Below are 27484 nucleotides of genomic sequence, written 5' to 3'. Positions count from 1 at the left end.
CACACCTTCTTGTGACCTAGTAACGAGAACACCTCCAGATGCACATCCCGTGCGTCGCACATACGTGTACATCCGACACTGCAGAGCCACTGAGCATCGCCGAGGTTAGGATGGCGAAGTGGGGACACCTGTTCGACATCCGTAACCAGCACCAGCACTTTCTATGCTCCCCGATGGCCGTGCGTGGGGATATGCCGTCTATCGATACCCTTTCCACGACTCGCCGATGCACGCACTATCGAGAACCGCCTCGACTACCTCGAGATTTATCGGACGCGGACCGACCGTTCTGCGGCCGCCCCATTCACTGCCGACTCGCCACCATTGATTCGCCAATCGCCATTGCAGCGCCATCCGTGGCCGTTCTTTGAACTAACCTCGATCTTTCACTTGGTCGGTAAAGTCGCAGTCCGATATGAACTTGTAATTGTCTTCTATAGCTATTATTTATTGAAAACAAACATTTACTAAAATTTAATTGTGCACGTTTTGGATTTTTCTTTCGATTTTCAGGGTTTTTCATACAAAAAGCCATGATTTCGAGGACTCTACGAGTTGCTTTTAAAATGCATTCTGGTAAGAATTTTCGAATGTTTAGCAGCTTAAATTAACACGGGGGCTGGCAGTCTTTATATATATCTCGTCGGTGATGAAACTTTATGATTGAGACATTTACTTAGTTTGAGAAAGGAGTATGCCCATACCGTATTTACGACATAATTTAAACTTCTCGCGTCTGCTCTCTGTAGGTAGTGTAGAATTTCTCTTGGGGTAAAGGCTTTTAGATTGTCGCTTCTAGAGCGTTACGCGTCTACGGCGACAAGTTGGCCGAGGGAGAGTGATTTTGTGGACACAGCAAAGTCGCTGGAATAAACGCGCTGAGTTCCCGGATCAAGTCGGGTACCGATTGACGTCACCGATAGGCGGCCAAGATGGTTGTCAATGTTGATAAGTGGTTTGGTTACACGGAGAGCCAGTGATACAGCCGCAACCGACAGGGGCCCCACGCTCGCGTAATTATGCCTGTGAAATAGGAATCGGGCTCGCGGACAAGGAAACAGGCGGCCGTCATCGTGGCGCGGGATGGCGGACAACGAGGATGCGGAACAGGAGATCTGTCGAGCCTTGGATGTCGTTCAATCCATGATTGACATCTCCGCCGATCGACTGGAAGGCTTGAGGACACAATGTTCGACCAGCGCGGAACTCACCCAACAGGAAATTCGCACGCTCGAGGTACCGTCGCGAAACCGAACAAACGCGTTCGGGGTCCCTTCCTGATTTTCGCTCTCTGTTACGTTTCGGCCGCGGTCGCCTTGACCTCGTGAAGGGCTACCTTGTCCGATTGTCAACAAGTTGCAAATGCATTTCCTTATCGACTCGCTGCGAATATCCCTTGTACGCGTGTCGGAGGTTTCTGTGCTGGACGATTTCGATATTTTCGATCGGTTACGCTCGTCAACGTATTCGCTGCAATCTTGTGATGATACTATTTAGACACCACTCTTTTGTGTGGATGCACAGTGATACGAAAACGTATTTGTACGTTGTTGGTTTTTGTTTTTGATTGTTGGAACTGCTCACTTGCAAAGTGCTTATTGCCGGATTACTGTGCAAGAATTTAATTTTTTAATAAATTTATTATTGCAGTGGAACAACTTGTCCACTGTACATTTTCATACTTGTTATGTCTTACTGACACATGTAATTATAATTTGCAAGATTTTTATTGTTATCATGATTTCAACTGTGTTTCAGGGGAAGCTTATTAAATTATATTCCAAACAACTAGTAACCAAAGCCAAACTGGCTGTAGAATCGTTGCCTGAAGAGATGAGACAGTATCCGTCTTTGCAACAATGGTTGCGTGTAGTGGGACTTACACAAGAGTCTATAAAGGTATGACCGTCTCTTGAAAGATGGTTGTTTTGAAAGATCCTATTACAAAATTGAAATGTATGTTCACATGATGTGTACTGATTTCAGATGGTTTGTTCTAAAGCTAACTCGTTAGAAGCTCTCAAAGAGAAGTCTGAACACGAGTTAGGTAGCATGTTGGGAGAAAATAATGTTAGGCACAAGGAAGAATTACGTAGACTCTGTAGGGCATTGCACAATCTTCGTCGGTATATGGGTATGATTTTCTTCAATTTGTTTCCACGAGGATATAAAGGATTACTGTGATGTTGCAGACATCATTATACAATGGTGTATTTCTGTTTTTAGACGTTCTCTTAAAAGGAGATATGGATAATAGTGATATGACTTTATATTGGGATTCTTGGGATAATCACCATTTGCGTACTGGAGCATCCCCTAGGTTATGCCGGTCCCGTGCAGCAAGAGGTTCTATTCCCTCAGAAGACAGCATTCCATATCATAATAACAACAATAATCTTAACAGTGATATATTAGCACAAGCTTCTTCCGTTACATCTTTATCATCGACTAGTCCGCCTTCTACCCCTCTTTTACAAAGGTCAGGACGTGGTGAGTAATACAAAGAGTATCTCTTTTTCTCCAATGTCCTTTGTATTGCGTAGAATACAAAGCTGTATCCTTCTTCTGTATTATGAAACATCAATATGTTTTTATTTGCATTTTTTTTTTTAACAACAGGAATTAAATTTCCAACAACTCCCCCTCCCTGTAAGAAACATCAAATAGGTTTACAGAATACAATATCACAACCAGAAGTATTTCCATTGACTAAGTCAAAATCTCATGAATCGCAATTAGCAAACCGTCTTGAAAATGGAGATACAGCTTCAAGGTACATGGACTTCTAATAATTCTATTGTACATTCTTTCAGATGCGTATCAAGTATTTTTCTATACTTTTTGCAGTTGTGGAAACGATCATGTCGGCTGTGTGGGAAGAAGAAATCGCCTACCGACAGAGACAGGATCTTGCAGCAGTAATGCAGACATTACAGGGGAAAATCTATTGCTGAATAGCAATAGCCCGATTAAGTCACCACCATACTGTAACGCGGAAAACGAAGATAACAGTTTTAAGGGAACAGGTGAATACGATTCTTCTACGATTCTGGCAGTTCGGGTCGGTACGTGTTCTCGAAAATTTCGGAATTCTCAACAATCCCCATATATTCGAGGGTCCTGAAATATTCGAGAAGTCGACTCCTCTCGACCCGTTCCGACCATCGGATTTTCGAGTTCTCGCACACCTCTAGTATTTACGAATATAAATACTGTGTGTTCACGCATTTACTAGCCATTGATTTTCTCGCAAACGATCAATGTCAATAATCGTGCCACTATTTTAACGTTTCGCAGTAACAAGTCTCCAAGTGCCAAAGTCACCGCGTACTCCGACTGTAACCCGGGGAATGGGGCATATAATTGCTCACCGCTTTACCAAAACGTTTAAAATGATAACGACGTGCGATTATTGCGATAAGCAGATATTCATGGACACCGGTTTGAAATGCACAGAGTGTAAATATAAGTGTCACCGAGATTGCGAATCCAAAGTACCACCTTCTTGTGGCCTACCTCAGGAACTCTTCGACGAGTTTAAAAGATCTGTACAAGGCGACGGTAATATTCATGATAAATTACACTGTCCAATAAAATACCAATTTACCCAACAATATTAACTGTGACCGATATTTTCAGCTATGGTAAATGTTTCTCCGATATTAAGTAAGCCTGGCATTACGTCTCCCAATCACCACAACTCAAATCTATTGAGCTCTCGAAAGGATCGAAAACGATCGCATCCACATTCTTCTGTGAAAATCACTTTTCCGGTGCGTGAAATATTACATGGTTTAATTTCGAGCTATCAAGAAGTAGGTATACAATATTTTGTAATTATATACATTTTTTCAGGGCGCGGATTCTAGTTCAAATACCTCGAGCTGTAACAGCTCAACGCCTTCTAGTCCAGCTTTGCTACCTGCCAATACTAGCCAAACTCCACAGGCACCTGCCAAACCACAGTTCCATTTTCCAGGTAACTATACTTTCCCTATACTATGTTGTAACTATATTGAAGTTGCTCAAAACATCGATTTCCACAACATATCGAAAAATCATCGAAATCGGCGGGTAGGCGGTAGCTGTTCTGCGAGTTCGCCATTTTTCCTGCAATTTGTCTCGTATAGTCATCGATCAGAAACTTATCGGAGTTTACTTTCAGATGTTCTGCTCAATGACAAAGGTGTCACGTTAGAGACCCATCGAATCGAAGGTACAACTGTATCGAGCGATAGCGAAAGAACAGTGAGCGTGTCCGGATCTGGTAGCGTCAGCACAGATTCTGAACGAACACCCGTTAGAGTTGATTCCCAGGATTCTCAAGTCTCTGATGGAGAACCAGGTGACAGTCGTTGGCCACGACAGAATAGTGTACGTACCTTTCACGGCATTACATTTTATTATTAGTTCACTGTATCATATTAGAATGTTTGTTGTTACAGTTGTCGATGCGAGAATGGGACATTCCATACGATGAGTTGAAAATTGGCGAACCTATAGGTACTGGAAGATTTGGTACCGTGTACAGAGGCTATTGGCATGGTAATGTTGCAATTAAAGTCCTGAACATGGACTATTATTTAGACGATGATAAAACATTGGAAGCATTCAAGTTGGAGGTACAACATTTTTTTTTATCGTTCGATCGCGTTTTTATTAATTACATTATGTCGCGTAGTTATATTCTTGGCACTCGAGAGAATATTTTCTCTCTCTCTCTCTCTCTCTCTCTCTCTCTCTCTCTCCCTCTCGTATAGCTTATTCTAACGCTTGTACCAACGCGACAATGTTTATTGAAATTTTAAGGTGGCTACATTCCGAAAAACTAGACATGAAAATCTGGTTTTATTTATGGGAGCTTGCATGAAGCCTCCTCGCTTGGCGATAGTGACTAGTATGAGCAAAGGCATGACTCTTTACACTCATATTCATCTGCGTAAAGATAAGTTTAATATGAATAAAACCACTATCATCGCTCAACAGATTTCTCAGGTATAATTATATTTGAAATGTTAAACAAATTTCTTAGGAGAATCAGTATTCCTACGGAAAATTGATTGTTTTCTTATTATTATCCAGGGAATGGGATATCTTCATGCTCGTGGCATAATTCATAAAGATCTCAAGAGCAAAAACATATTTTTAGAAAACGGGAAAGTTGTAATAACTGATTTCGGATTGTTTAGCGTAACAAAGCTTTGTTATGGAAACAGGTGATTAGTGTAATTTAACGATGGTTCTTCCTACCATCAGACCGTAATTTTAATTTCACAGTTGACACTTTTTCTTTGTATGCAGAAAAGGGAATGCACTAAGTATACCACCTGGATGGTTGTGTTATTTAGCTCCTGAAATTGTTCGACGACTGAGACCGCAACAAAATCGGGATCAGGAAGAGTTACCTTTTACGGAAGCTTCTGACGTTTACGCATTTGGGTCAGTGCAACAAGTTGTAAAATATATGTTTATTCACAACATTTATTTTTAATGAAACAATTAAAACGATATAAACACTACATGCAAGCTTAATATAACAATAATAGAAATATTCCATAACAGGACTGTATGGTATGAGCTTTTGTGTGGAGAGTGGCCCTTTAAAGGACAGCCTCCCGAAGCAATCATCTGGCAAGTCGGCAAAGGGATGAAGCAAACTTTAGCTAATTTACAAGCCTCCCGTGATGTAAAGGTATAATTATATTAAATATACAAATAAGCAGCATTGTAGACATTTCTTGGTCGAATGAATTCACAGAGATATCCGTCTTGACTCGGAAATGCCTACAATGATGCTGCATGGTACATACAACTTTCTTCATATTTGCTATGACTTTACCGTCAGATTTGTACAATATTTTAATATAAAGTTATTCATCGTGTTTATAGGACATCTTAATGCATTGCTGGTCATACCGCATAGAAAGTCGACCCGACTTCGCAAAATTGTTAACTACTCTGGAAAAGCTGCCTCGCAAAAGGTTAGCACGTAGTCCTTCTCATCCTATACATCTTTCTCGTTCTGCAGAATCCGTGTTTTGAATACAATTTAAGTCCATTAAAAAAAAAATACACTGTTGTTCTCGTAGTGTAAATATAGAGCTGTGCAATTAATTGCCAGATCTTTGTTCGTGACAGGTAAAATAAAAATAATCACTGAAGGGTTCGTTTTGTCTGTTCTTATTTATAGTAAACGAAGTGAATCGTCAAAATTATAAAAAAAAGAAGGAAAAAAATCACTCTGGTTTTATTGTTTAAGTAACTGTGTACGGTTTGTACGTATATACTGTTTCGTTCTTGCACAATAAACACTATATGAAATGTATAAATTTATTATTAAGGAGAAAATTAAATGTGTATTCGGGAACACCCGGGAGAAAGCAAAGGACATACTTGCCTTTTTTTTTTTAAATTACGAAGAAAGATATTCATCCGTGGACACTTTTTGTAATTCTTGCAACTGTCTTTGAAGATGAGCAACCCGTAGTTTATTTAAAGCTATTCTTTTCTGGAACGTCAATATTAAGGGTTTTGTAATAGTGTCTGTTATGTGTACCAACGTCCGCGTTCTCACTGAAATAATAACGAAATTTATTATCCGCTGTCACCAAACTAAAATTACCGAATCCGAAAATAATTACACCGACCGGCATTGTTGTGTATACTGGCAAGAATATCTTGATTATCTGTACATTCTCCCGCCATCTCTTCTTCTTCTTGAACCAAGATTTTTGGCAATTCTGTCATTGTCTGTGAAGCAATGGAAAAGTGAATATTCCTGAGCAAAATTTCAAGCAGAATTAAATGTGTTATTTAAAGGTGTACTTTTAAACACTTGTCCAATATTGGGGTATGCACAATTTCCAGTGGAATTTGTCTTGCTACGCCATGATGTGATTGGAAACAGGTCAGAGAGATTTCTTGCTCCTGCAAAAATGTATTATTATTGGCACAACATTAAAAAATATCATAATTATAAATACTACCTTAGAATCTTTGCTCTCTGAAAATACTGAAAATATCAATCCCACAAAATTGGGATCCATCATTTGATACGTTGTTTGAGTTGTGATATCTAGAGGATTATTTTAATTATTAGAACAAAATTGATCATCTTTTATATTTAACAAGCAGTTAACAGGTAAATTTACCAAGGTGTGATGGACAAACTGTGATGTGTGGATGCGAGTGATACCAGCCAAGAACGCGCACAGGGTGTTTTAATTCCTCTGTTAACCGTTCTGCTTCATTAACAGCTTCGAGTAGCTGTACACTAGAGATTTCTACCCTGTCTTTCTTTTTATCCAACCGTCGCAAAATAATAACAGCAACAATTTGTGCGATGCCAGATACTATCTAACGTAAATTGTTTATGAAGAGATAGATGTATTTTTTTGGATGTTACAAGTATGGTTTAAAAAAATATATAAAAATAACAAAATATGATAACATACATTTCCCATCAAGAGACCCATTACTTCGAAGCTCTCTGTTGAGAGAGCATGCTGCAAGCACACCATATACACATCAGTGTGTAATTCCACTCTTTTCAGTGGAAATTCAGCCATTATAATACCCTTGTTGTCAATATAGTCCGTAATGTGTGTAATTAAATCTGTGAATCTGAAATACGATATTCAACATTAACTTCATGTACGTTAAAATCAATGATATTTCAATAAAAGTCGTTTCCATAATAAAACGGTATTTTTCTTAATTATAGATTGCTTTATTTATTTTACAAGTTGTATTATAAACGAAGCATATAACCTCCAATTTCATTCAAATCGATATAACTGAGTATAAAAGTCTAAACAAAGAGTTCGAAATTTATTTGCCGACAAAATAATTCTTATTGGAAGTATATATATAGATGTATAATAACTTCTTAAAAAATTCCATGAATCGTTGAGTTGCGATTGCCTTCTGTTAATTGTTTCAATCAAATATCGATGGATTTAGTATCTATTACATTAGTATAATTATCACACGCGTAGATATGTGTTTGTATATACAATATAATTAGGCACGAAGCAACGATGTTAATTAATTGCTTTTGACACTTTTTCTCGTACTTTTTCTTAAGGATATTCTGAGAGCACAAACATCATTCGGAACAGATCAAAATATTCGTCACTAACTGGTAGCGATGTTCGGCTGTTCGGCTGTCATTTTTGTTATGGAATTCCTGTGGAATGCTTTTTTGTAAATTCTAGCATAGAGCATTCTTATGCAGATGAGACTCCGGTATTTTTCGATTTTGAATGTTCGATTTCCAGCACGCATGCGTCCGTAAGCGGATTCATCATGAACATAACCTCACAACTCCATATTCAAGCGCGCATGCGTTTACAAGTTTGTGCAAATGGTGAAACTTCTTAATGTCCATACAAAATAGATAAAAAAATTAATATTGAATTCATAAGAACATTCAGTTGTACTTATGACACAATGCAATATCCGATATTTACAATTAGTTCATGAAATTACCTATATTCGTTAAACACCATATCACTTTTCAAATATTGCCGCGGTTTCAAATGTTTCGAACTTGTCGCTGTAACTTGAATGACAGATGGCGCTCTGTTTTAATCGAAACAAAAACTTGCACGCACAAAAAATATGATTAACATTTTATGTCATTGCTTCATAAATTTCATACAAGCGACAAAAACGGATGGTGAAAAAGTGGCTCGACGTAATAATTAATATTTATCTTCGTTGAAGCATAGTGTAATGGTATCGTTGATGTTTAATAATCGTTAATAATGTCGATTTGAAAATTGAATGCAACAAGCTGGTGACGTTAGCTCTCTTATTGTGGCAGCGCCGGTGATTATATGTAATCTAACCTTGATATTCTGACGTTTGGTAATTTGACGGCAGTGTTATTGTAAAAGATGTAATGCTCGGTGAATAATTGATTCTTCTTGTTTGTTCCACACAAAAGAATAGCACGTTCGAGCGGAATGCGCGATGCGACACTTAGCTTAGGTTACTTTTGCAATAATTTATTTTTAGCACAACAAGAATTTCTTCGGAGACGAAGCTCTCTTCTCTCGACCAACTATATTATTTTTCAAAAATATAAACACAGGCGCAACGACACGCAATATCCGATATATTTGAAACGCTATGTTACGCGATCGTAAGAGCAGGTAACTGACAACGTACATCGTTCTCCACGTAAATATTCCACATTTTCTTTACGTGAAGATTACAAATAATTTACGAACCATATTCTTTTTAAAACCATAAAAATTTGTGACATATTTGTATGAAAGATTCGAGCGCCTAAATTGTATTTTATATCTTTCTTAACTGAGTCAATTCGGGATTTGATTTTTCTATGTTCTAGGAAATATTTATAATATTTGTATAACACATTTATAAGATTAAACGTTTATATGTTGTGTTGCAGGTAGTTTTTGGATCAATTGGTTGCCACGAGTATAATGATTTCAGAAGTAGGAACAGAAGGCTATCAGCCAATGACAAGTTTCAATGAAAAAAGCCTGTTTAAGCTGCAATGTTTGATGAAAGCAACAGAAATACAACAGAGCGCTCACTGCGAACACGAAAAGAAATTGCTCTTAGCGTTTACAACTTGCAATGCTGAAATTTTTTTGTATTACAAGAAAGACTCTGCATGTAATCCGATAATTAAAAGGATTCCTTGGTTCCAAGGGCCTCATAAACAAATCTCGGCCTTATGTTTTGATTATTTTGGAACATGGTTGCTCTGTACAAGCATAGATGGATCTGTGTACATAATTCCTGCTTTGTGTTTGGTTGAGGAGAACTGTGGCACCGATGAAAGATGGACCAGTGATGATATAACATCTTTCCCTTCGATTAGCTCACAATCATCTCATTCAAAGTATGTGTTTGTACCGAATACATAATTCAATGTGACATATGCTTCAATCTCTTAATGATTTCATTTGTTCAGGCCTACTGCTATAGTTTGGTGGCATGATGCAGCAACACCTGCTGAAATTGGAATTATTGGCACTGAATATGGAGAGATAGTATTCATAAATCTTGAGACTGGTTATCAAACAAATGTTACTCATATTAATGGGAATATCATTGGTCTTCACATATGCCGTGACGAAAGCAACGATAGCGTGTCTCTTTTGATAACAAGCCAGTCTAAACAGCAGTGGCGACTGCTTTTAGAGCAGCACACATATAATTGTTTGAATCACTTAGAAATTAGTAACTCCTACAATACGTTGCATACAAATGATACAATTTACGACGACACCAGATCATTTGCTACTACTAGATCCAGATTGCAAGGACTCAAACAATTGTCGGTGGAGAAGATTGCTTTACTTAGGCAGAAGATACTTGAAACGAAAAATCAGACTTTAGGTGAACATTTACAATTTTATTGCTTATTTGTATGGGAAGTTGTGGACATTTATTCATCTGATTCCTTTTATTTTACAGATATCACAGGCAACCGACATAATCACAATGCAATCGTTAACATTGACACATCCGTAGAAGTAAATCAGAATCAAATGACTCCAGAACCAATATCGAAAGAAACTTTTCTCATGTTTCAGTATGATAGAGATGGCCATCAGCTGTACACGTGTTACCATTCTATCACAAATCATATAACTGTAAGGGATCACTGATAAAAGCTTGTAATTCGATGAGATAAGCACGGTGTTTGAATAACTGTTTTCGTTTTAGGTGCACGGGCCTGATTTTTCTACTGTACCTTTATCAGTGCATAAAGTATTCGAGTCTTGTAGAAATATTTTATTAACACAACATTTTTTCTTTATCACTGACGCCAGTCAGCGTGTAATGTATGTAATATCAGACAGGTTATCTGAAACACGTACAAACGATAATTGTAAATTTAATCCAGAGTGCATTGTTGGTCACTTTTCTTTAGTGAATAGTAAAGAAGTGATACTTGCTGTGTACAGAGCTATTGACAATACGAATAAACCAACCACTCGTGATACTAGAGGCAAATACACGTTACCAAAGGGTGTAAAAGATATTAAAATCGAATTACCTCATGTGGATACTTGTATAATTGTAACAAATCATTCTGTGTACAAAGTTGTTCTGAGGTTGGTGTCGACGTATCTGCACCACATTATCGCTCTAATAGAAGACTATAATCGGATGCATTTTTACAGGAAGTCAGTGTTATCAGTTTTTATGGAATTAGTCCTGAAAGACAACGATCCGGAGAAAGCGATAAAACTGGCAATAGTATTCGGTATTAATGCGCAGCGGTTGCTAGAGAAAGCTGGTGATATTCTTCTGTCGAATAAACAATCGTCGCGTGCTGTAGCTTGCTACAAATTGTCGAAGGTAAGTATAGAGGATGAGGTACCTAACTTGATCACCTAATTTGTTCAACGTAAACAAGTGTAATGATAAACGTAAAGGACAGCAACAAACTAAAAGTCCATGACATGTTGATAAACATTATCAGATAAACACCGTCGTCCTCTCGAATCACTCGACGATATTAATCTTTCAACGCGATCTCATGTGGATCAAACTGTCGTTAATATCTAATTAATTATTAACTTTAGAACAAACAATGTTTAATACTTTTTTACTCGAAAATGAATGCTCTTTCGAACTGCCGCAAAAAAGATAGGACGTTTCTTTCGAAAAAACAAAGTTGACCTTTAAATCTTCTGAACGCCTCCACTTATAAAGAAGCCATGTACACCACATGACGTCCCCCGTAATACCATGTAACATCTATGGAAATAATTTTTTGTACAACGCATAATTTAAACGTTATTCGAGGTGATCAAGTTAGGTGCTTCGTTCTGTATAGAATGCAAATCAAGCTGAAACAGAGAATTACTAATTCACGAATGTATCTTCTTTTAGTGCAGACTATTGAAAGGTATATTAAAATGTGCATCTGCTGGGTACACGGCAGACCTGTTAAGTTGCCTTACGCACTGTTTAGCATCACCGACAAGCAGTAAATTGCCTGTTACAACAAGAATTCATCTTTCTAATTTATGCGTACTCGCTTTCATTGAAATGACGCTCAGAGTTCCAGCTCAAAAATCTAGAATTATTTATAAAGAATTTTTGTAAGTCTCCGAATAATTTGTACGGGTATTGAGGTCGATTTATACTATCTGCAAAGATACGCAGTGTATTGGCTCAGCACCGATCAGACGAGCATTCTTTAATGTATTCGAAAACAAGTGTTTATACTATCGGACCGTATCAGTACAGTCGCATATCGAAAACTAAACAAAAGAAGTATTATTATACTGAAATGGAACCGTTCCGTCTGGATAGTATGAATTGACCTTTAATCACGTGAGCTCTAATCTCAAAAAGCCATTTGAAACGCAGGTATTTCCTATCAACGAATTCCTTCTACGACGAATTGTTGGTGATTAATATTGCCGGTCAAACGTGTCTATGGGAGGTGTTGCATCACTTAGCAACACAGAAATGCGTTTACGGACAAATGTTAGAAGTGCTCACGAAGACAATACATTCTTTCAGCGCGAACAATTTTCATCCAACATCATGTAACGTATTCTATTAACGTGTTTACCATACACTTTAGACACAGTCTGCATGGCCTATATACATATGTTTGTCCATTTTAGATGGTTTATTGATATGCGTAAGCGAACCGAGCTTGATGCAAGCCATGTTAGTAAATCCTGAGTTAGCTAGAAGTCACATGTCCTTTATTCTTGATAATCTTCAAGACTCTCAAATTTTTGTACTTCAGGTAAACATCTGGTTGTTTATAATTCGCTCCCGGCGATTTTTATTTCACCTTTTGATTAATAAATGTTATTTGTTGTTGGACATTAGAGATTAGTAACACTTTATGATCCAACGAATCCAGTGATAAGACCTAGAATAGTTCACTGCAGGCTCCGCCATAGAACCACTTCACACAGCTCACAATCTAGTCAATGTGATTCTATTGATCTCGTGGAAAATGTAAGTACAACATTGTCAGGGTACCATTGTGTAGAATGTTACATGTGTTTCCATTCTTTCGTAGGAGGAGGCTGATGCGTTGGTAGAAGAAATCATAGAAACTTTTTTACTCATTTTACTGACTTTAATCTATAAGAAGTCCATTCTGCATCAGGAACCGGTTGTCACGTGCAACACTGAACTGCTATTACATAAGAAGGTTTTTAGTCAATTTTTTGACCCGTTTACATGGGACAGTCCCCTTAAGAAACTACCGGCAGTGTCGCAACTGTGTTAAAATCTAATTCACGTTTTCAAACAGGATCCACACAGACCTAATTCCATCGCGGATTTCAAGAGGAGGGCACTCTGCGCTGGATATTGTCACGTTGCTCTTATCAGAAACGGGAACGTGTATACATGGGGTAGCTCTGTACAGGGGTGTTTAGGTAAACCTTCAGAAACTATCATTTGTTTCGCTGTTCCACCTGATATGTGTCATTGATAATTATTTTTCATATTTATTAGGAACCGATCTATCTCTGTTGAGGTATGGCACACCTCAACCGATACCCTTCTTCCGAAGGATGGAATTGGAGGTGTTCAGTGTTTCCTGTGGCCATTGTCACACACTAGCAGTAACCAATAACGGCATTTACGCCTGGGGATCGAGTCAGTTCGGCCAGTTAGGTTTAGGCAAAGTTCTGCAGTCGTCGACTCCAGAATTGGTCACGGCTCTAGCTCAAGAGATCATTGTCGACGCAGTCGCTGGGCAATACCACTCCGTCGCGTTGACTTCCGATGGCAGAGTGTTCACATGGGGTTGGGGGGTTCATGGTCAACTGGGGCACGGCACCACCGATGAGAAATTGACCCCCACGTTGGTTACATCGTTACTAGGTGTAGTTGTACGCAGTATTAGCGCCGGCCATGCGCATACACTGGCCCTTTCGACCGAGGGTGTTGTGTACGCTTTTGGTTGCAACGTATTCGGACAGTTAGGCATAGGGAGTAATGTTAAGAGTTCAGTGCCAATAAAAGTTTTGTTACCAGAGAAGATATCTTTCGTTGCTACTGGGTACTTTCACAATGTAAGTTGCATTCGTAAATATCTTAGCAATACAGAACGCTTCTAATTGTCTAATTATATGGAACAGATTGCGAATAGGAGTCCAATAGAACACCATTTCTTGCATCTTTTTCAGCTTGCCGTTAGTTATACAAATAGGTTGTACATATGGGGCGCCAGTCCTCAAGTTCTTCGTCTGCAAGCACAAACGCAAAAGAGAACTCGGATATTGGAGCAACGGGACGTTATAGTAAAACAATTTGAAAACATCGATGAGTTTGAGAAAGTAGATCATGGAAATGACAACACCAGCGAAGAGGCTTTGGACAGTAATGCACAAAATGAAAATGCACAACAGAGGAGTACTACAGACTCCCGAAGGAAACAGTTAGACATGTGTTTGAAGAATGTAGATATGGGATCACTGGAGGAGAACGAAGCGCATTTGAAACCGACTCTAGTGGACACCAGTTTAGTGAGAGGGGACATCGTGCAGGTCAGTGCATAACAAAGCACCTCTCACAGACGTTTCGTTAAAATTGACTTATGTAACTTGTATACGTTGTGAGGCTGAAAGTAATATGATTATGTCGCGACAGATATCGACCGGCTGTCATCACAACGCTCTGGTGACGAAGGACGGGTCTCTGTACACGTGGGGTAGAAATTTGGATGGTCAGATAGGTAACGGTACCAAAAGAGATGTATCTATTCCAACGGCTCTAAATTACAATCCTGCATCTATCTTCGCACAAGTGCCCCCAAGACATAACGCTTACGAACGAAGGGACGAAGATCAGGAATTAACGGAGGCGAGCAACGACAGAAATGGAAATATGAATGGGGAAGTGAAGTCGTTCCAAACGGAAACGCAGGAAGCGAAAGAGCAAGAGAGTCCCGTAATTAAAACCGTAGGGGTCTCTTGCGGATACGATTACACCGTTGCGATTCAACCAGGTAGAAAAATTGTGCAACATTATTTTGTAAAATCAGATTTACATCGTGTAACGTTTCAGGAGGCACGGTACTGGCTTGGGGCAACAATAGAAGAGCACAATTAGGTCGACTCCCACCGAAAGATAGTCGCGACTGCGATGACAAGCTCGTTTTAATTAAGAAGAGGGTTGTGAGGGTTCTTAATTCCACGCACGTCGCATTGGACGTACCTAGCCAAGTTCCTAATATCCCTGCTCCCATAATCTCCTACCAAAGTTACGATTTACCCTCTCTTGCAGGCATGATTCGCCCATTGAGCGTTATCGAGAGATCACCGGGCGAGTTGACGCTGCATTATGCGTTAGAATATTTCTGCGGGTTGTATGACTCTTCTAGAATTATGGACAAGGTTAGTCTTTTTTTAGTCTGCAAATTTTTCTTGGACGTATCTAGCTGCATATATAATATTTTATTTGTAGGCCATCGAGTTAGGAAATTACCAAGTTTGCTCAAAGATAGCCATGCTCCAGCACAATCTTTCCGATGCACTTTCGTATCAATTGAAAATACTGCACGCGCTGAGCTTGCAGCCTTGCTCAAGGTCGAAGTCTTGCGATAGTATATACGACAGGAATTCTGAGAATCGGACTGAGGACAGTTCAGATACAAAAAGAATGTCGTCTTCGTCGAATCGGCACGTTAAGAAGAATACCGAGCTCTTCAATAAACAGGTGGAAAAGAATTTAATCGATTCCGTGGAGGACTGCGCCGCTAAAAACCAGATGAAAATTCCCGCGAGCAAATCTCTGAACAGTCTGCAGATGCTGCAGCAAGAGCTATACACTTTCGACTGCCAGGGTGGCTCCGAGGAATTGTGCAGGGAAATGAAGTGCGACAAAGCGCCTTTAGGTATCTTCGAGGATACCTACGACTCTGACGTTGGTTCCGATTCGCAAGAATGGATGGATAATATTATTTCTCAAGAGAAGGCAACTGGATTCACGGGAGATTCTTCGTTACCTCCTACGCCAGCTAAACAGAGCATTGATCAGGAACAATCGTGCCGGAAGAACAGAAAAGAAAATTATCACGAAAAGAAAACGTCAAATTCTAGACAAGATAACGTAACCAACGAGGCTGTGAAAGTAGTCAAATTCTTCCTAAGCGAAATGGAGAACGAGACGGATACGATGAAGTGTAAATTACTACAGGACATCCTAGATTTCTGGATAGAACACGACCTGCCGATACACTGTATAGAGAACATTTTCTTGGATCATATCGAATCAATTTTCTATCCGCTTGGATTGTTGCTATTTTGGTAGGAGTAGTACGATGTAAACCATATTTCTTTTTTTAATATCTTTGTATACCGACTAATACGAAATATTTTGGCAGTCAAGAGGTAATGGAGAAGTACTTGGACACTAACAAGAACGACACGGAAACCAAGAGCTTTATAGCGATGAACTACTTCTCTTCGAAATTTTGTCTCCAAGTGTGTTCCTTGTTGTTACATCATATCGGTCAAGGTAATCTCATTGTTACAGGATGTTGTTAAATATTGGGTCGAGTCAGAGACAACTTCTACAAGCTGCTAGTTTAATATATGTTTTACATTGCAGATCAACCTGCTCCCGAGTTCATTAAACTACTGTCTTCATTAACCGCTGATCATTATGGACCTCCACTTACTGGTTACCCTGGCTCAAGCACAAACAATACGTCGAAGCAAATGCTAGAGGGTGTCATAAGCACTATGTCCATCGAGACGCACGATTCCAGGTCATTCGTACACATAAAGGTAACTCTTAATTATTTATCGAAATAATAATTATTTATTATCTACAATCTACATACAGAATATATCCATTGAATAGTAGGCGATGGGATAAAAATTTTAGCCTTTTAAATTTTCAAGACCGTACAAGGTTATATTTTAAGGCTATATTTTTAAATGGAATGCTATATTTTTTATTATGAAAGTACAGAAAGAACAAGTTTAGCATATGCCCTTAAGATGACCTTGAGACGCCCCTAAGCCACAAGGACATTTTAAAATAGACGAGATTCGATCCGTCTATACAGGGTGTACCACTAACTCAAGATCACGCGAAGGTCATGACATTGTAAGTCGTTGATTTCGTTTTGATCTCAGCTGTCATGTCATAGTAATAAAATGTGGATAATAATTAATTATCATTTGGAGACCTTAATAATTTCAATTATCTTGTAAACAAAAGACCAGGACAATTTTAAAGCAAAGATTTATGCATTCAGGACCCGGACGCTGTGTATAGTTTCCTCGAGACGGAGGAGAACTCAATGGTATTCACGTGCGGTCATCATTTCCCAATGACCATGTACCAAACCGAAGTGATCCCGACGATGGAAACGGAGTTGTTGGCATCCGACTCGCTGATTCTTCCATGTACAGCACAGTACTTAGGAAAAATGTTGTCGCAGACGTCGAAACCGGAAATACTGTGCCCGTTGTGCATACCGCGGGCACTGGGAACACTGGTGAAGAAGAACAATGGCTGAGACGTACGTATCCGAGATTTGATGTAACGTAAATTCGTGTATATAGATTTCCCCCTAGCTCGAAAGACTCGAACCATACGAAACGGACTTTTTCTCAATCGATTGAACCACTTGTAGAAATAGTTGTCGCTGGAAACTGAAATATCGTACCCTGAGAAACATAGTAGAAACAGGATCCAAGCTCTCTATGACTTCTAAATAATACTTTTTACATTATTTACGAGCGTAGACGGTTTCTGTGGTGTAATAGCGTTTTCTATTGCTTGCGACTCGGCAAGTCTTTCATGCAATATCCGAACATTATACTACGCACACTGAAATTGAACGTACTCACTGTAGGAACAGACTTTTATGTGTTCCACTATTTTTAACAATATCTTTTTTAATTATAGAAGCGAACGGACGTTGTGCTTTGACGTTTCTCAGATTCGATCGTTGAACAACACAGACTTGTAACGATTCTAATGTTACTTTTTAATTGGTAGATCGAGTGTAGTTAGAGGCAGTTAGTACTACACGCGTGTTTTAACGTGTAATTAACGTTCACGATTCACATACAACGATTACAACTGAAAATGAAAGAACAGAACGAGATAAACGATTTGTTTTTATACGTTTCGGCCGAATAGATTTTATCTGGGATCATCGAGTTAGATGGCGAATGAATTTGAAATTTGATACAGTATGTAAAACACACAGAGAACTGAAGTCATACGCTTTTAGTCCTTCTAAAATTCGTTGTCAATTATCACGTATGATACAACGCAATTAACGGTTCGTAATGTTAATTAATACGGTTTTTAGGACTTCACGTTTTACACAAAATTGATAATCGTTTTAAGAATTGCAGTACTTTTCGCGTAAACATTTCTGTTTTATCAAACCTGTTATATACGACGGACAAACGATGTTTAATTCGACAGAGAGATTGCGACATCGGATAGAAAACGGCTATAAAAAAATATGTTGTACACATACGAGGTCTGCGAACGTATTTGTTAATCAACCGTACCGACTACTATGAAAAGTATAACGTGTACAGTAGTTATTATATTAACGATGTAAAATAGAGAAGAAGTATATAGAGTCTTCGAAGTATACAGGGTGCCCTAAAAATGTTGTATTTCCTTGAAAACGGTGATTCGTAAGGTCATTTGAAACAACTTTTTCCTTTACGTAAATGTTATTTCACCATTTCCAAGGAAATAGAACATTTTTGGGATACCCTGTATGCTAGAATTGTATATTGAATAGCGGATCTCGTTGAAGATCGGAATCGACGTCTTGGTAATATAAATAACACGTTGTCGTGATTCTTCGTGGACTTGTATCTAATTTTTGAATTAGATGATCAATCTATCTATAAATTAGGAAACTTGCATCGAAATCGAACATGATATAGTAGAGAAACAGAAATTGGATGGTATTAAATTCGAAACAGTTCATTCGAACGGATTCCAAGAATTAATCGATGCAAATAGTGAAATTAAATTGTACAAATATACATAGATATTATATATACATATACATAATTGTTATTATTGAAACTGTACGATTACTACGAACTAAATGAAGACGGAGAACGAAAAGTTAAAGTCCATGATAAAATCATAAAAAGAAGAGAACAGGTCATCTAGAGTATCATGAATCGATTCTTATTGGATTAAAACTTTATTAGATTAGACTTTGGCCGTAATTTAATTTGAAATCTATCTTCATGTAGATCGTAGTGATCCCTTTATTTGAGAATTACTACTGCCGAGTGTTTTCTTAACTTCCTATTTTGTAGTAGGCATCTAGTATAGCTATGTTGAAAATATTCGTATTATTATATTTTAAATGATTATTGCATTGTGTACCCCTTTTCGTGATAGTTTGAATACTGAAAAAAGGGAACAATCGTTCAAGGAAGTGCAATATTTTACGTGTAAATTAAGTTACCTCTAATTCGATAATATATTTTAAAGTGCAACGTTGCATAATGAGCGATTTCTTCTCAATACTTAACGTAACACGCGAACCGAACAAACATAATGAAATATAATTTGAATCCTCGGCTATCGATGCCCCATAGACTTTGAACATTTTGTGCTGAGTTCGTTGTAAGACAAATGTTAAATTGTACATGTATACGAACTGCAATAATTCTGTAATATACATACAAATGTACAGTTCTGAATGTCCCCATATATGAAGTCTTTCACTGATAGTACTTAGATGATTGAAGTATTGGGTCAATAAAGATAATTAGCGAAACACGAATCGTCGACGTTTCTTCCATTATGAGTTATTTGTTTGTGATTCTAGCAAGAAAAGTTGCCAAGAGGACTATTTTATTTTCCATAGAATTTTATTGAGAAAATAATATGTGTATAATATACATGTCTTTCTGTACAGTATCATTGTTTCCCCTTGCGCACTCATAAAAAGTACTGTCTCGAACAGTATGAATACTTGTCTTTACAACGATAAAAATGAAGATAGAACGTTGTTGCTCTAGCAGAAAGCATTGTAATACATTTATGGTTTAAACACTTCACCCATCGCTAACAATTGAATACTCTTTTTAAAAGTCTGATAATTTTTCTGGGATTGTTTTCAGAAGACTGTAATTTCGGAATTGTTATTCAGAAGACAATCATTAAATTTTAAATTAACACAGCCATTAAAAAACCTGTCGATAGCCTACTTTTCAGTAGGTAAAGTGTCAATATTAGATCTACAATCTGATCATCATTCTTCCATAAAAAAAAATATTATTCAGTACCTCTACAGTACTGTATTCCCAATCATCAATCTTGGACCCCATTCAGGTCTCCCAAAAATCATAAAAATTGTGGGATAAAAGCAACAGCTTTCGAGTTCAAGAAAGAATAACGATTAGGGGTGTTGAATTAGAGATTGTTGACTTTACTGGCGAGGGAATCGAGCTCGGAACGAATAGCTTGGGGCAAATCGTCGCCGACTTGCGCGTCGAAGTAGTCCCTGAGCTGCTCGACCTCTTTCTGCCAGAAGTCTCTCGGTAATCTGAACAGCTCGTCCATGTTCACCTCGCTCTTCATGTTCTCCAAGTTGAAGGAGTTCGATTTGGGCAGGAAACCGATGGGAGAATCCATTGCGATGTCCTCGTCGTCGATCCTGCGGATGACCCAGTCCAGGACACGGGAGTTCTCGCCAAATCCTGGCCAGAGGAACTTCCCATCGTCCCCTTTCCTGAACCAGTTCACGTGGAATATTGCCGGCAGCTTCGCGTTCTCCACGTTCGCCATGCTGAGCCAGTGACTCAGATAGTGGCCGAAGTTGTAGCCGAAGAAAGGCCTCATTGCGAACGGGTCGTGCATGATCACTTTGCCCTGATCGTCAAACACAGTTAGTTACGCTGTTCATCACATATAATTTGAGGACGCATTGTGCTTTAAATCCGTTTCTTATAATTGGCGCCCAACGATGGGAATCTTGGATAACAATTTCCATCTAGATTGTTAGATTAGGCTGGTTATCATGCTCACCTGGTGCTCAGCAGCAGCAGTAGCCTCAGACCTCATCGAGGCTCCGATGAAGACTCCATGTTGCCAATTTCTAGCTTGGTAAATTAAGGGGACACCCTCAGGTCTTCGACCCCCAAATAGAATGGCGTCTATGGGGACGCCAACTGGATCTTCCCAAGCCGAGTCAATGATGGGACACTGTTTCGCTGGGGTGCAGAATCTGGAGTTAGGGTGTGCAGCAGGCGTCTTCGAGCCCCTAGTCCACTTGTTGCCACGCCAATCGGTGATCTACAAAGATTCCATCAGAATCAATCAATCTCCATTTGTTACACCCTGCGAGGAGCATACGTGCCGGTGACTATGGTATTGTTGCGTTTTCATATTATACAATAGACTTACCTCGACATTCTCGTTGATTTCCTTTTCCAAACCCTCCCAGAAGACCCCACCGTCGCTGGCGGCGGCCACATTGGTGAACACGGTGTCCTTGAAGATGGTCTTCATGGCGTTAGGGTTGGTGGCGAAGCTGGTGCCCGGCGCGACCCCGAAGAACCCATTCTCAGGGTTGATGGCGCGCAGTTTGCCTTCTCGGTCGAATCTCATCCAAGCGATGTCGTCGCCCACGCATTCGACCTTGTAGCCTGGCAAGGTCGGTCTCATCATGGCCAAGTTCGTTTTGCCGCAGGCGCTGGGAAACGCGGCGGCGATGTAACGCTTTCTACCTTTCGGGTTGGTGATACCCAGTATCTGGAAATGATAACTGATACAGGATCCCTTAGGCGACTTAACAAACGTGGATCCTTTCTTTTGAATTCGATCCAGAATTACGTACAAGCATGTGCTCAGCCAGCCAGCCCTCTCTCTTAGCGATCGTCGAGCCGATCCTCAAAGCGAAACATTTCTTTCCGAGTAAGGAATTTCCCCCGTAACCACTCCCATAAGAGACGATCTCATTCTTCGCTGGTCTATGAAGGATGATGGTCCTCTCGGGATCACAAGGCCACGATGACACCACTGGCACCTTGGTATCCAGCTTTGGGATACCGACCGAGTGCAGACACTTGACGAATTCATCGTTCCCCAGAGTCTCCAAGACCTTGCTTCCCATTCTAGTCATTATTTTCATTGAGCAGACCACGTAAGGAGAGTCTGTGATCTCTATTCCGATTTTCGAGAGTGGCGAGCCCACTGGACCCATACTGAACGGGATCACGTACATTGTTCGACCTGGAACGAAATTGTTGTTTTGAGGGATTGGAAGATTTGTTGTTAACATCGGGTCAGACTCGTTAAAAGGGGATGCTGACCCTTCATGCATCCTGGAAATCGCTCTAAGATGGCCTGGTCCATGCCGGAGGGGGAGATCCAGTTGCCAAGTTCTCCAGTGACGCCATCGCGAGGGATGGGAATCGTTTCTCGTTTCGTTTCGGTGCTGATGAACGTGCGTTTCTCCACCCTGGCCACGTCTGCAGGGTTCGTTCTGGCCAGCCAGCTGAAAATTCAATGCAACGAGTCAGAGATTGCCTTGAAATTGATATTAGCAGTATAGGAACACTTTAGGGGGCCGGGGTGGTTGCTATAGTGGCCTAAGACAACTATTTAATGTACTACAGGGTCTCAGGTAAGGGGGACCATCCAAGTATTTGCTGTAAATAATTTTGAACATTTCCAATATTTGCCATATTGTTCCGGGTCAGACGAGAAGTTTCATTAATTGAAATTGGCATATAGCATTCAGGATGTTAGGACGAGTACATACTTATATATTCCGTTCTATATCGTCAGAAGTTTATAAAGACAGCGTTATTTAAAGAAATGCTGGAAAAATGCCAACAAATTTGAAAATAAGTAAGGTCGTACACGTGAGTGACTTCCTGAGAATACGCGCAAGTCATTCTATAGATGATTCTATTGACGTATGAATCAGCGATCTGAAGATTACCCATTTGTACCCAGAATGAGACGGCTCTTTATAATCAGTAGACTGCGGATTTTATGCGCTTACAATAAAAATGAATGAATAAAATTGGAAACGGTAGACGGATTAAAGACACTTCTATTTGGTTCCTGTTTGTCGCAATCGATGCAGAACATTTTTATTCAAATATCTGCAGTCTATGTTATTCTTGCTAGAGTTATTCCACACCTGCTCTTCCTCTTCAACAATGAAATGCTATTGTAAACGATTGCTTACCAATTTTCATACTTCGGCAGCGGTGTAATGGTGCCGTTTTTCTCCAGCAGCTGCAACAAATGCTCGTATTCGGCTTCGCTGCCGTCGCAGACGTATATGTCCTTCGGGTTGCAGAGGGTTGCGCATTCCTCGATGTACGAGCGAATTTTTGGAGCAAGAGACTCCGCGGGGGTGTTCAGCAAGGGTGTTTTCCCAATAAACTCGTAGTTGTTGTTTATAGCTGGGCTTTTCGCTGCGTGTGTTACCAGCAGCCTGGGTAGCCTGTAAAAATTACATCATTATACTCGTGACACTGTCAACGGCAGATCATTAAACAAACTGTTTCCTCTGAGAAAAATATAACACTTGGCCGACAATTTAGGATCGAATTAATTTTTGTTTCCGTGATTTTGATTATATGTGTTTGTATGAGGACATTTGCGAATTATGGTATCAAGCAAAATTTCGTGAATTTTTGTGAGCTATCGCGAGAGTGTCTCTTATCAGTCGGCGAAGTAAAAGTGCATTAGATTGTGCGTCGACTGCATTGTGTAACAGGTTGCACCGCGGGAAGGCTGTTCGTTCGATCGATCCGCTCTCACTTCATCGAAGACCTTGTCCATGTAAAAAATGTATTTTCACGTTGCATACCACATGGCAGCCGGTTCCAGTGGTTCACCGTGTCGCCAACTTTTACGCTATTATATTCTGCTCGATCAGAGTGCTCGTTATGTCTTGCGACGCAGTTCGGTGTACGAACTTGTTTGCTGGATAGCGCGTGCATTTTCTATAATGAACCAGCAACGAAAATTTGACTGCACCGGTGCGGAACGAAATTGAGAGATCATTCTGCAAGCAGGGCAACGTCGATCGAAATAATCAAGGATTATGTAAGGATCGAAGTCCTGCTTCGAATGATCTACAAAATTTGTCCAGAATTCCGGATAGAATTCCGAACTCGACGCGATGGTGTCGGATTATTTGTTATCGTGCGAAGTATTGATTCTGTGATAAGGAAGCTGATGAATGAATCTCTCGAAATAAAATAATGCGTCCGTTTTATCTCGTTCGCGAGGGAATTGGGAAGGTTTCAGGAGCCTTGCGATTTTATGCACATATGCCAAAATAGTAAATCAATCACCTAAAATTGTAATAAAACTGACTGAAGTAGCTGTACTAAAATACGCACTTGACGATAAAGAGTACAATAACAAACATTGATAAACATATTGATAATATAACATATATATATATATACGCTTAGAAATATTATTTTTTAGTCTAGTATCTTGCTGACCCCTTGACATACGGTTTAATTGCTCAGCTAATCTCGAGCCGTTGCTAATCAGACTCCTAATTATTACAAAGTGGGCAAAGTTCTGCAAATTTGGACTGAACAAGCAATACTGCAAATTGCAACCTAACTTATACTATTCGTTTGAAGATCCCAACAACCCTAATCGCTCTTCCGACCGCTACTTACTGCGGGCAGCAAAAGTCAACCGCGTGAGGCATTCCTCCTCTCCTCTGGCTGGTTTGATGACAAAGGATCGCGAACCTTGCGGTCTGACCGGTGCAGGGTGCATTGACCGTTCTCAGCAGGCCTGAGCAGCAAACCCTGAGTCCGGGGGTTGGTCCAGCAACAACGGAGAACCGTCTGGTAACCCTGAGGCCGGTGGCGAAGCTTGACCACCGAATGGGATCGATTCTTAGCGACATGTCGCTCGGTGATCGCTTTTATAGGATCGACAAAAGTAACGACGAGCCCTAGGCGGTTCGATCCACGGATTGGCCGAGTGCACTTCCGGTGGATAGTGGGGAGGCCGCAGAAACGGAGATCGAGGTCGATCGTTGAATCAGTTGCGCCTTAGGATCGTGCTGGATCGGGAGGTTCGTTGGCTGAGCACCTAGGGGATGATGCAAAACGATTCAATCCTCTTTTGCTCGACCAATTGGTTGTAGCAACAGCCAATTAATTCTAGATTTACAAGCGGATAGATCCTCTATCGTGATTGCAGCGGTTCTGATCGACGACTGGACACGGTAGAACGACAACACGCTTGGAGAACTGTCCGACGACGGTCGATCACACGGATACTGGCAGACTAACCCGGACCAGCCACGCCGCAGAAGTAAAAGCAATCGCTGACCGATTAATCGACCCACGCTCCCGTTAACACGAAATCACCGGCGCCGGTCGGGTTTTACGCTGAAAGCTTGCTAGCGACACTTGCTCTTCTATTTTCTGCGCGAACACTTTCCCCGGCCACACGCTATACCGCTCGCCGCGAGACGATTATTCGCGAACTGACGAGCGGGGCTCGCTCTCCTTCACGAATTATCGGAGCGCACCCGCGGGGTTTTAGACAGGTGACTCGTGTCGCTTTGCGGTACATGTTGTATCTTTTGCAATCGCGTTTGGCATTCGTGCCGGCGGAAGCAAGCAAGATGCGGAAGGCTTGTTCCTAACCCGATCGTCATAGACTGCGGATCTGAATAATGTAACAGGAGCTAAATACGAGCGTCTTTCTAGCATTAATAATTTCTCGAAGTCTTTCAATCTGTACACTGTCTCGAATTACACTAACTTTTGTCATACAAAATCCGCTGTCTAGTCACGAAATTAGCGAATATCTATTCGTTCTGAACAACTGAATCAATTTATTGTGTAAGGCACAGAATTGATTGTCCAGTAACTAATAATAATTATTAACGAATAAAGTAGACAAGACTTGTGTGGAACACACAATAGTCCCGCGATAGGGTGCAGAGAAACAGAGTTTTGGTGTCCTTTGAGTACTCCAATGAGAGAAACATCGATCTTGTTGTTCGTTCCCCGAGCGAAGATTACAGGATGTTTCGAAATGAGTTGGTGAGTGGTGAAAATGATGCAAACTCTGTTTCTGAGCGTTGGTTGTTGAGTTACGATTACGAATAACATGTTGATTATCGCGTTGGTTGTGTCCGAGAGCCACAATTGTTTATCATAGATTTAGAAATTCATTTGGAAGCAATGATTAAGATAAATCCTAATTTTCTAGTTTCAAGCATACGAGCTACAGATGTTTATGCATTGACAGAATTTATTGATAATTTACGAGCAACTAAAATAGTTTAAAAATTCTATTATCCAGAATAATCTCGCAATTACCGTCTTACAATTAATGAATCTAATACATGAGATAATTTGAACGGATTTGAATTGAAAATAAAGCTACAATTGATTAACTGTGGCAACCAAGAATTAATTTGTACACCTAAAGGTTTCTCCAATCGATTAGGATTGCTATGAATGTACAAAGCCCGCAGTGACGTGGTTAAATTACTACATTTAGCGGATGAAGAAGCCCGATTCGATGATGATAATGGACCGAAAGGGATTCTTTCGATATTAAGAGAGAATGATTGTGCCGCCGCCGTCGCAAGGTGTATTCTACAAGCGAATCGCTTCTTTCAAACTCTACGTAATACTTTCTAATTAATGACTTGGAACCTCGGACCGCCATGTTCCCGCACGCAGTGCAGTTTCACCATCGATCTGTTGTCGATGCTAATCGCAATAATCCCCGGAAAACTGCGCACTCTTCTTTCGCATAATCTTCATTTTCCGTTTCTCGTCGATCGTTTCTCGGGTGTCTGAAAAAGTTCGGTTTTTGAATGAAAGTTGTTGATGAGGAAAACGTTGGAAGACAATGGAGACTGTCGAGCGTTAGCAATACGATACCGGGAATCGGATGTTAGTTTGCACAGCACCGGAAGACGTCGATAGGAGGTCGGTGTTTTGAAAATACGGACAAACTGCCGTGACTATACCTGAAACAGAAGTAGTCCGTTATCGATCGACATTGTGGAATAATTGTTTGGCAACCACTCATTCAAATTTCTTGCGGAGACGCTATAATCAATTGCTATTCAAGTCCTCTGGATGAATAAGATGGATCTAAGATTCTCGAATCTACGGCGTCGGCGATTCGTGAAAATCAATTATTGTCGAACGCAGTCGATATCTAATCGATGAGCCATTAGTTCAAAGTGTAATTCCTGAATCGTCATCGAGGCAGAGTCAATCCTTTTTCAAGATAAAAAGAGCACGAAACACTTCGGAAGTTCTTTACTTAAATTGTCGATGAACGTGATTAATTGTTTACATTTCTCGATCAAGATACGTGACCTTCGCCCCTTGATTCTTTTCGATTATTCTTGGTAACTCAATTTTTCAGGGAGAGGAATTGTATAAAAATGCTGTTAGCCCTTGGACATTATAAACCTTAATTTGTATTGATATTCGAAGATTTATTATCTCTTTGCGTTACCGAG

At 39.9% G+C, this 27484-nt stretch overlaps 5 protein-coding genes across 19 annotated transcripts in view; 2 read left to right on the top strand and 3 right to left on the bottom strand.

The window, feature by feature from the left end:
• Positions 1-345, bottom strand: part of Pgant5 (polypeptide N-acetylgalactosaminyltransferase 5) — a 38115-nt gene extending 37770 nt beyond the window's left edge. Inside the window, exon 1 of one of the 3 annotated variants that reach the window (XM_076798328.1) lies at positions 6-345. The gene's annotated coding sequence lies outside the window, so the exon portion shown is untranslated. The remainder of the gene's footprint in view (positions 1-5) is intronic. The other 2 variants (XM_076798327.1, XM_076798325.1) reach the window with 2 other exon arrangements.
• Positions 346-842: 497 nt separating this feature from the next.
• Positions 843-6224, top strand: Ksr (kinase suppressor of ras). Of its 3 annotated transcripts, none has more exons than XM_076797984.1 (16): positions 843-1236; positions 1759-1899; positions 1987-2134; positions 2227-2490; positions 2740-2773; positions 2848-3026; positions 3298-3561; positions 3640-3773; positions 3856-3979; positions 4166-4374; positions 4446-4622; positions 4810-4995; positions 5083-5216; positions 5302-5439; positions 5563-5692; positions 5890-6224. In XM_076797984.1, the coding sequence occupies exons 1-16, from the start codon at positions 1084-1086 to the stop codon at positions 6040-6042; spliced, it is 2568 nt and encodes an 855-aa protein (XP_076654099.1). In that variant the 5' UTR covers positions 843-1083; the 3' UTR covers positions 6043-6224. The 3 variants fall into 3 exon arrangements, with proteins under 3 accessions (XP_076654099.1, XP_076654098.1, XP_076654100.1); XM_076797983.1 differs by having other exon boundaries at positions 2620-2773; XM_076797985.1 differs by lacking the exon at positions 2740-2773 and having other exon boundaries at positions 2814-3026.
• Positions 6158-8965, bottom strand: LOC143359773 (lys-63-specific deubiquitinase BRCC36). 5 transcript variants are annotated; one of them, XM_076797989.1, is made up of 8 exons: positions 7886-8053; positions 7455-7623; positions 7152-7356; positions 6987-7075; positions 6826-6927; positions 6648-6750; positions 6402-6573; positions 6158-6313 (listed from the first exon to the last, which is right to left on the bottom strand). In XM_076797989.1, exons 1-7 carry the CDS (start codon positions 7900-7902, stop codon positions 6413-6415), a joined length of 846 nt encoding a protein of 281 aa, XP_076654104.1. In that variant the 5' UTR covers positions 7903-8053; the 3' UTR covers positions 6158-6313; positions 6402-6412. The 5 variants fall into 5 exon arrangements, with proteins under 5 accessions (XP_076654104.1, XP_076654108.1, XP_076654107.1 ...); XM_076797993.1 differs by lacking the exon at positions 7886-8053 and adding an exon at positions 8853-8965 and having other exon boundaries at positions 6158-6573; XM_076797992.1 differs by lacking the exon at positions 7886-8053 and adding an exon at positions 8142-8276 and having other exon boundaries at positions 6158-6573.
• Positions 8613-19993, top strand: Ca (RCC1 and BTB domain containing protein claret). Of its 6 annotated transcripts, none has more exons than XM_076797982.1 (20): positions 9024-9158; positions 9422-9880; positions 9953-10380; positions 10459-10637; positions 10711-11102; positions 11172-11349; positions 11887-12098; positions 12370-12551; positions 12633-12760; positions 12847-12978; positions 13043-13177; positions 13280-13406; positions 13486-14048; positions 14163-14522; positions 14626-14983; positions 15043-15371; positions 15442-16283; positions 16361-16494; positions 16588-16766; positions 17243-19993. In XM_076797982.1, exons 2-20 carry the CDS (start codon positions 9456-9458, stop codon positions 17504-17506), a joined length of 5547 nt encoding a protein of 1848 aa, XP_076654097.1. In that variant the 5' UTR covers positions 9024-9158; positions 9422-9455; the 3' UTR covers positions 17507-19993. The 6 variants fall into 6 exon arrangements, with proteins under 6 accessions (XP_076654094.1, XP_076654093.1, XP_076654097.1 ...); XM_076797980.1 differs by having other exon boundaries at positions 9953-10637; positions 17243-17509; positions 17899-19993; XM_076797979.1 differs by lacking the exon at positions 9024-9158 and adding an exon at positions 8613-8739 and having other exon boundaries at positions 9953-10637.
• Positions 19838-25494, bottom strand: LOC143359772 (phosphoenolpyruvate carboxykinase [GTP]). Of its 2 annotated transcripts, XM_076797987.1 has the most exons (8): positions 25156-25494; positions 24651-25074; positions 23189-23449; positions 22302-22486; positions 21827-22221; positions 21394-21741; positions 21016-21282; positions 19838-20859 (listed from the first exon to the last, which is right to left on the bottom strand). In XM_076797987.1, the coding sequence occupies exons 2-8, from the start codon at positions 24884-24886 to the stop codon at positions 20401-20403; spliced, it is 2151 nt and encodes a 716-aa protein (XP_076654102.1). In that variant the 5' UTR covers positions 24887-25074; positions 25156-25494; the 3' UTR covers positions 19838-20400. The 2 variants fall into 2 exon arrangements, with proteins under 2 accessions (XP_076654102.1, XP_076654101.1); XM_076797986.1 differs by having other exon boundaries at positions 24651-25494.
• Between the last annotated feature and the right edge of the window lie 1990 nt (positions 25495-27484).

Source organism: Halictus rubicundus, chromosome 12 (genome assembly GCF_050948215.1).
Source record: "Halictus rubicundus isolate RS-2024b chromosome 12, iyHalRubi1_principal, whole genome shotgun sequence".
Classification (NCBI taxonomy): Eukaryota; Metazoa; Arthropoda; class Insecta; order Hymenoptera; family Halictidae; genus Halictus; species Halictus rubicundus.
Note: the sequence above shows the minus strand (reverse complement) of the source record. Positions and strands in the feature narration are given on the sequence as shown.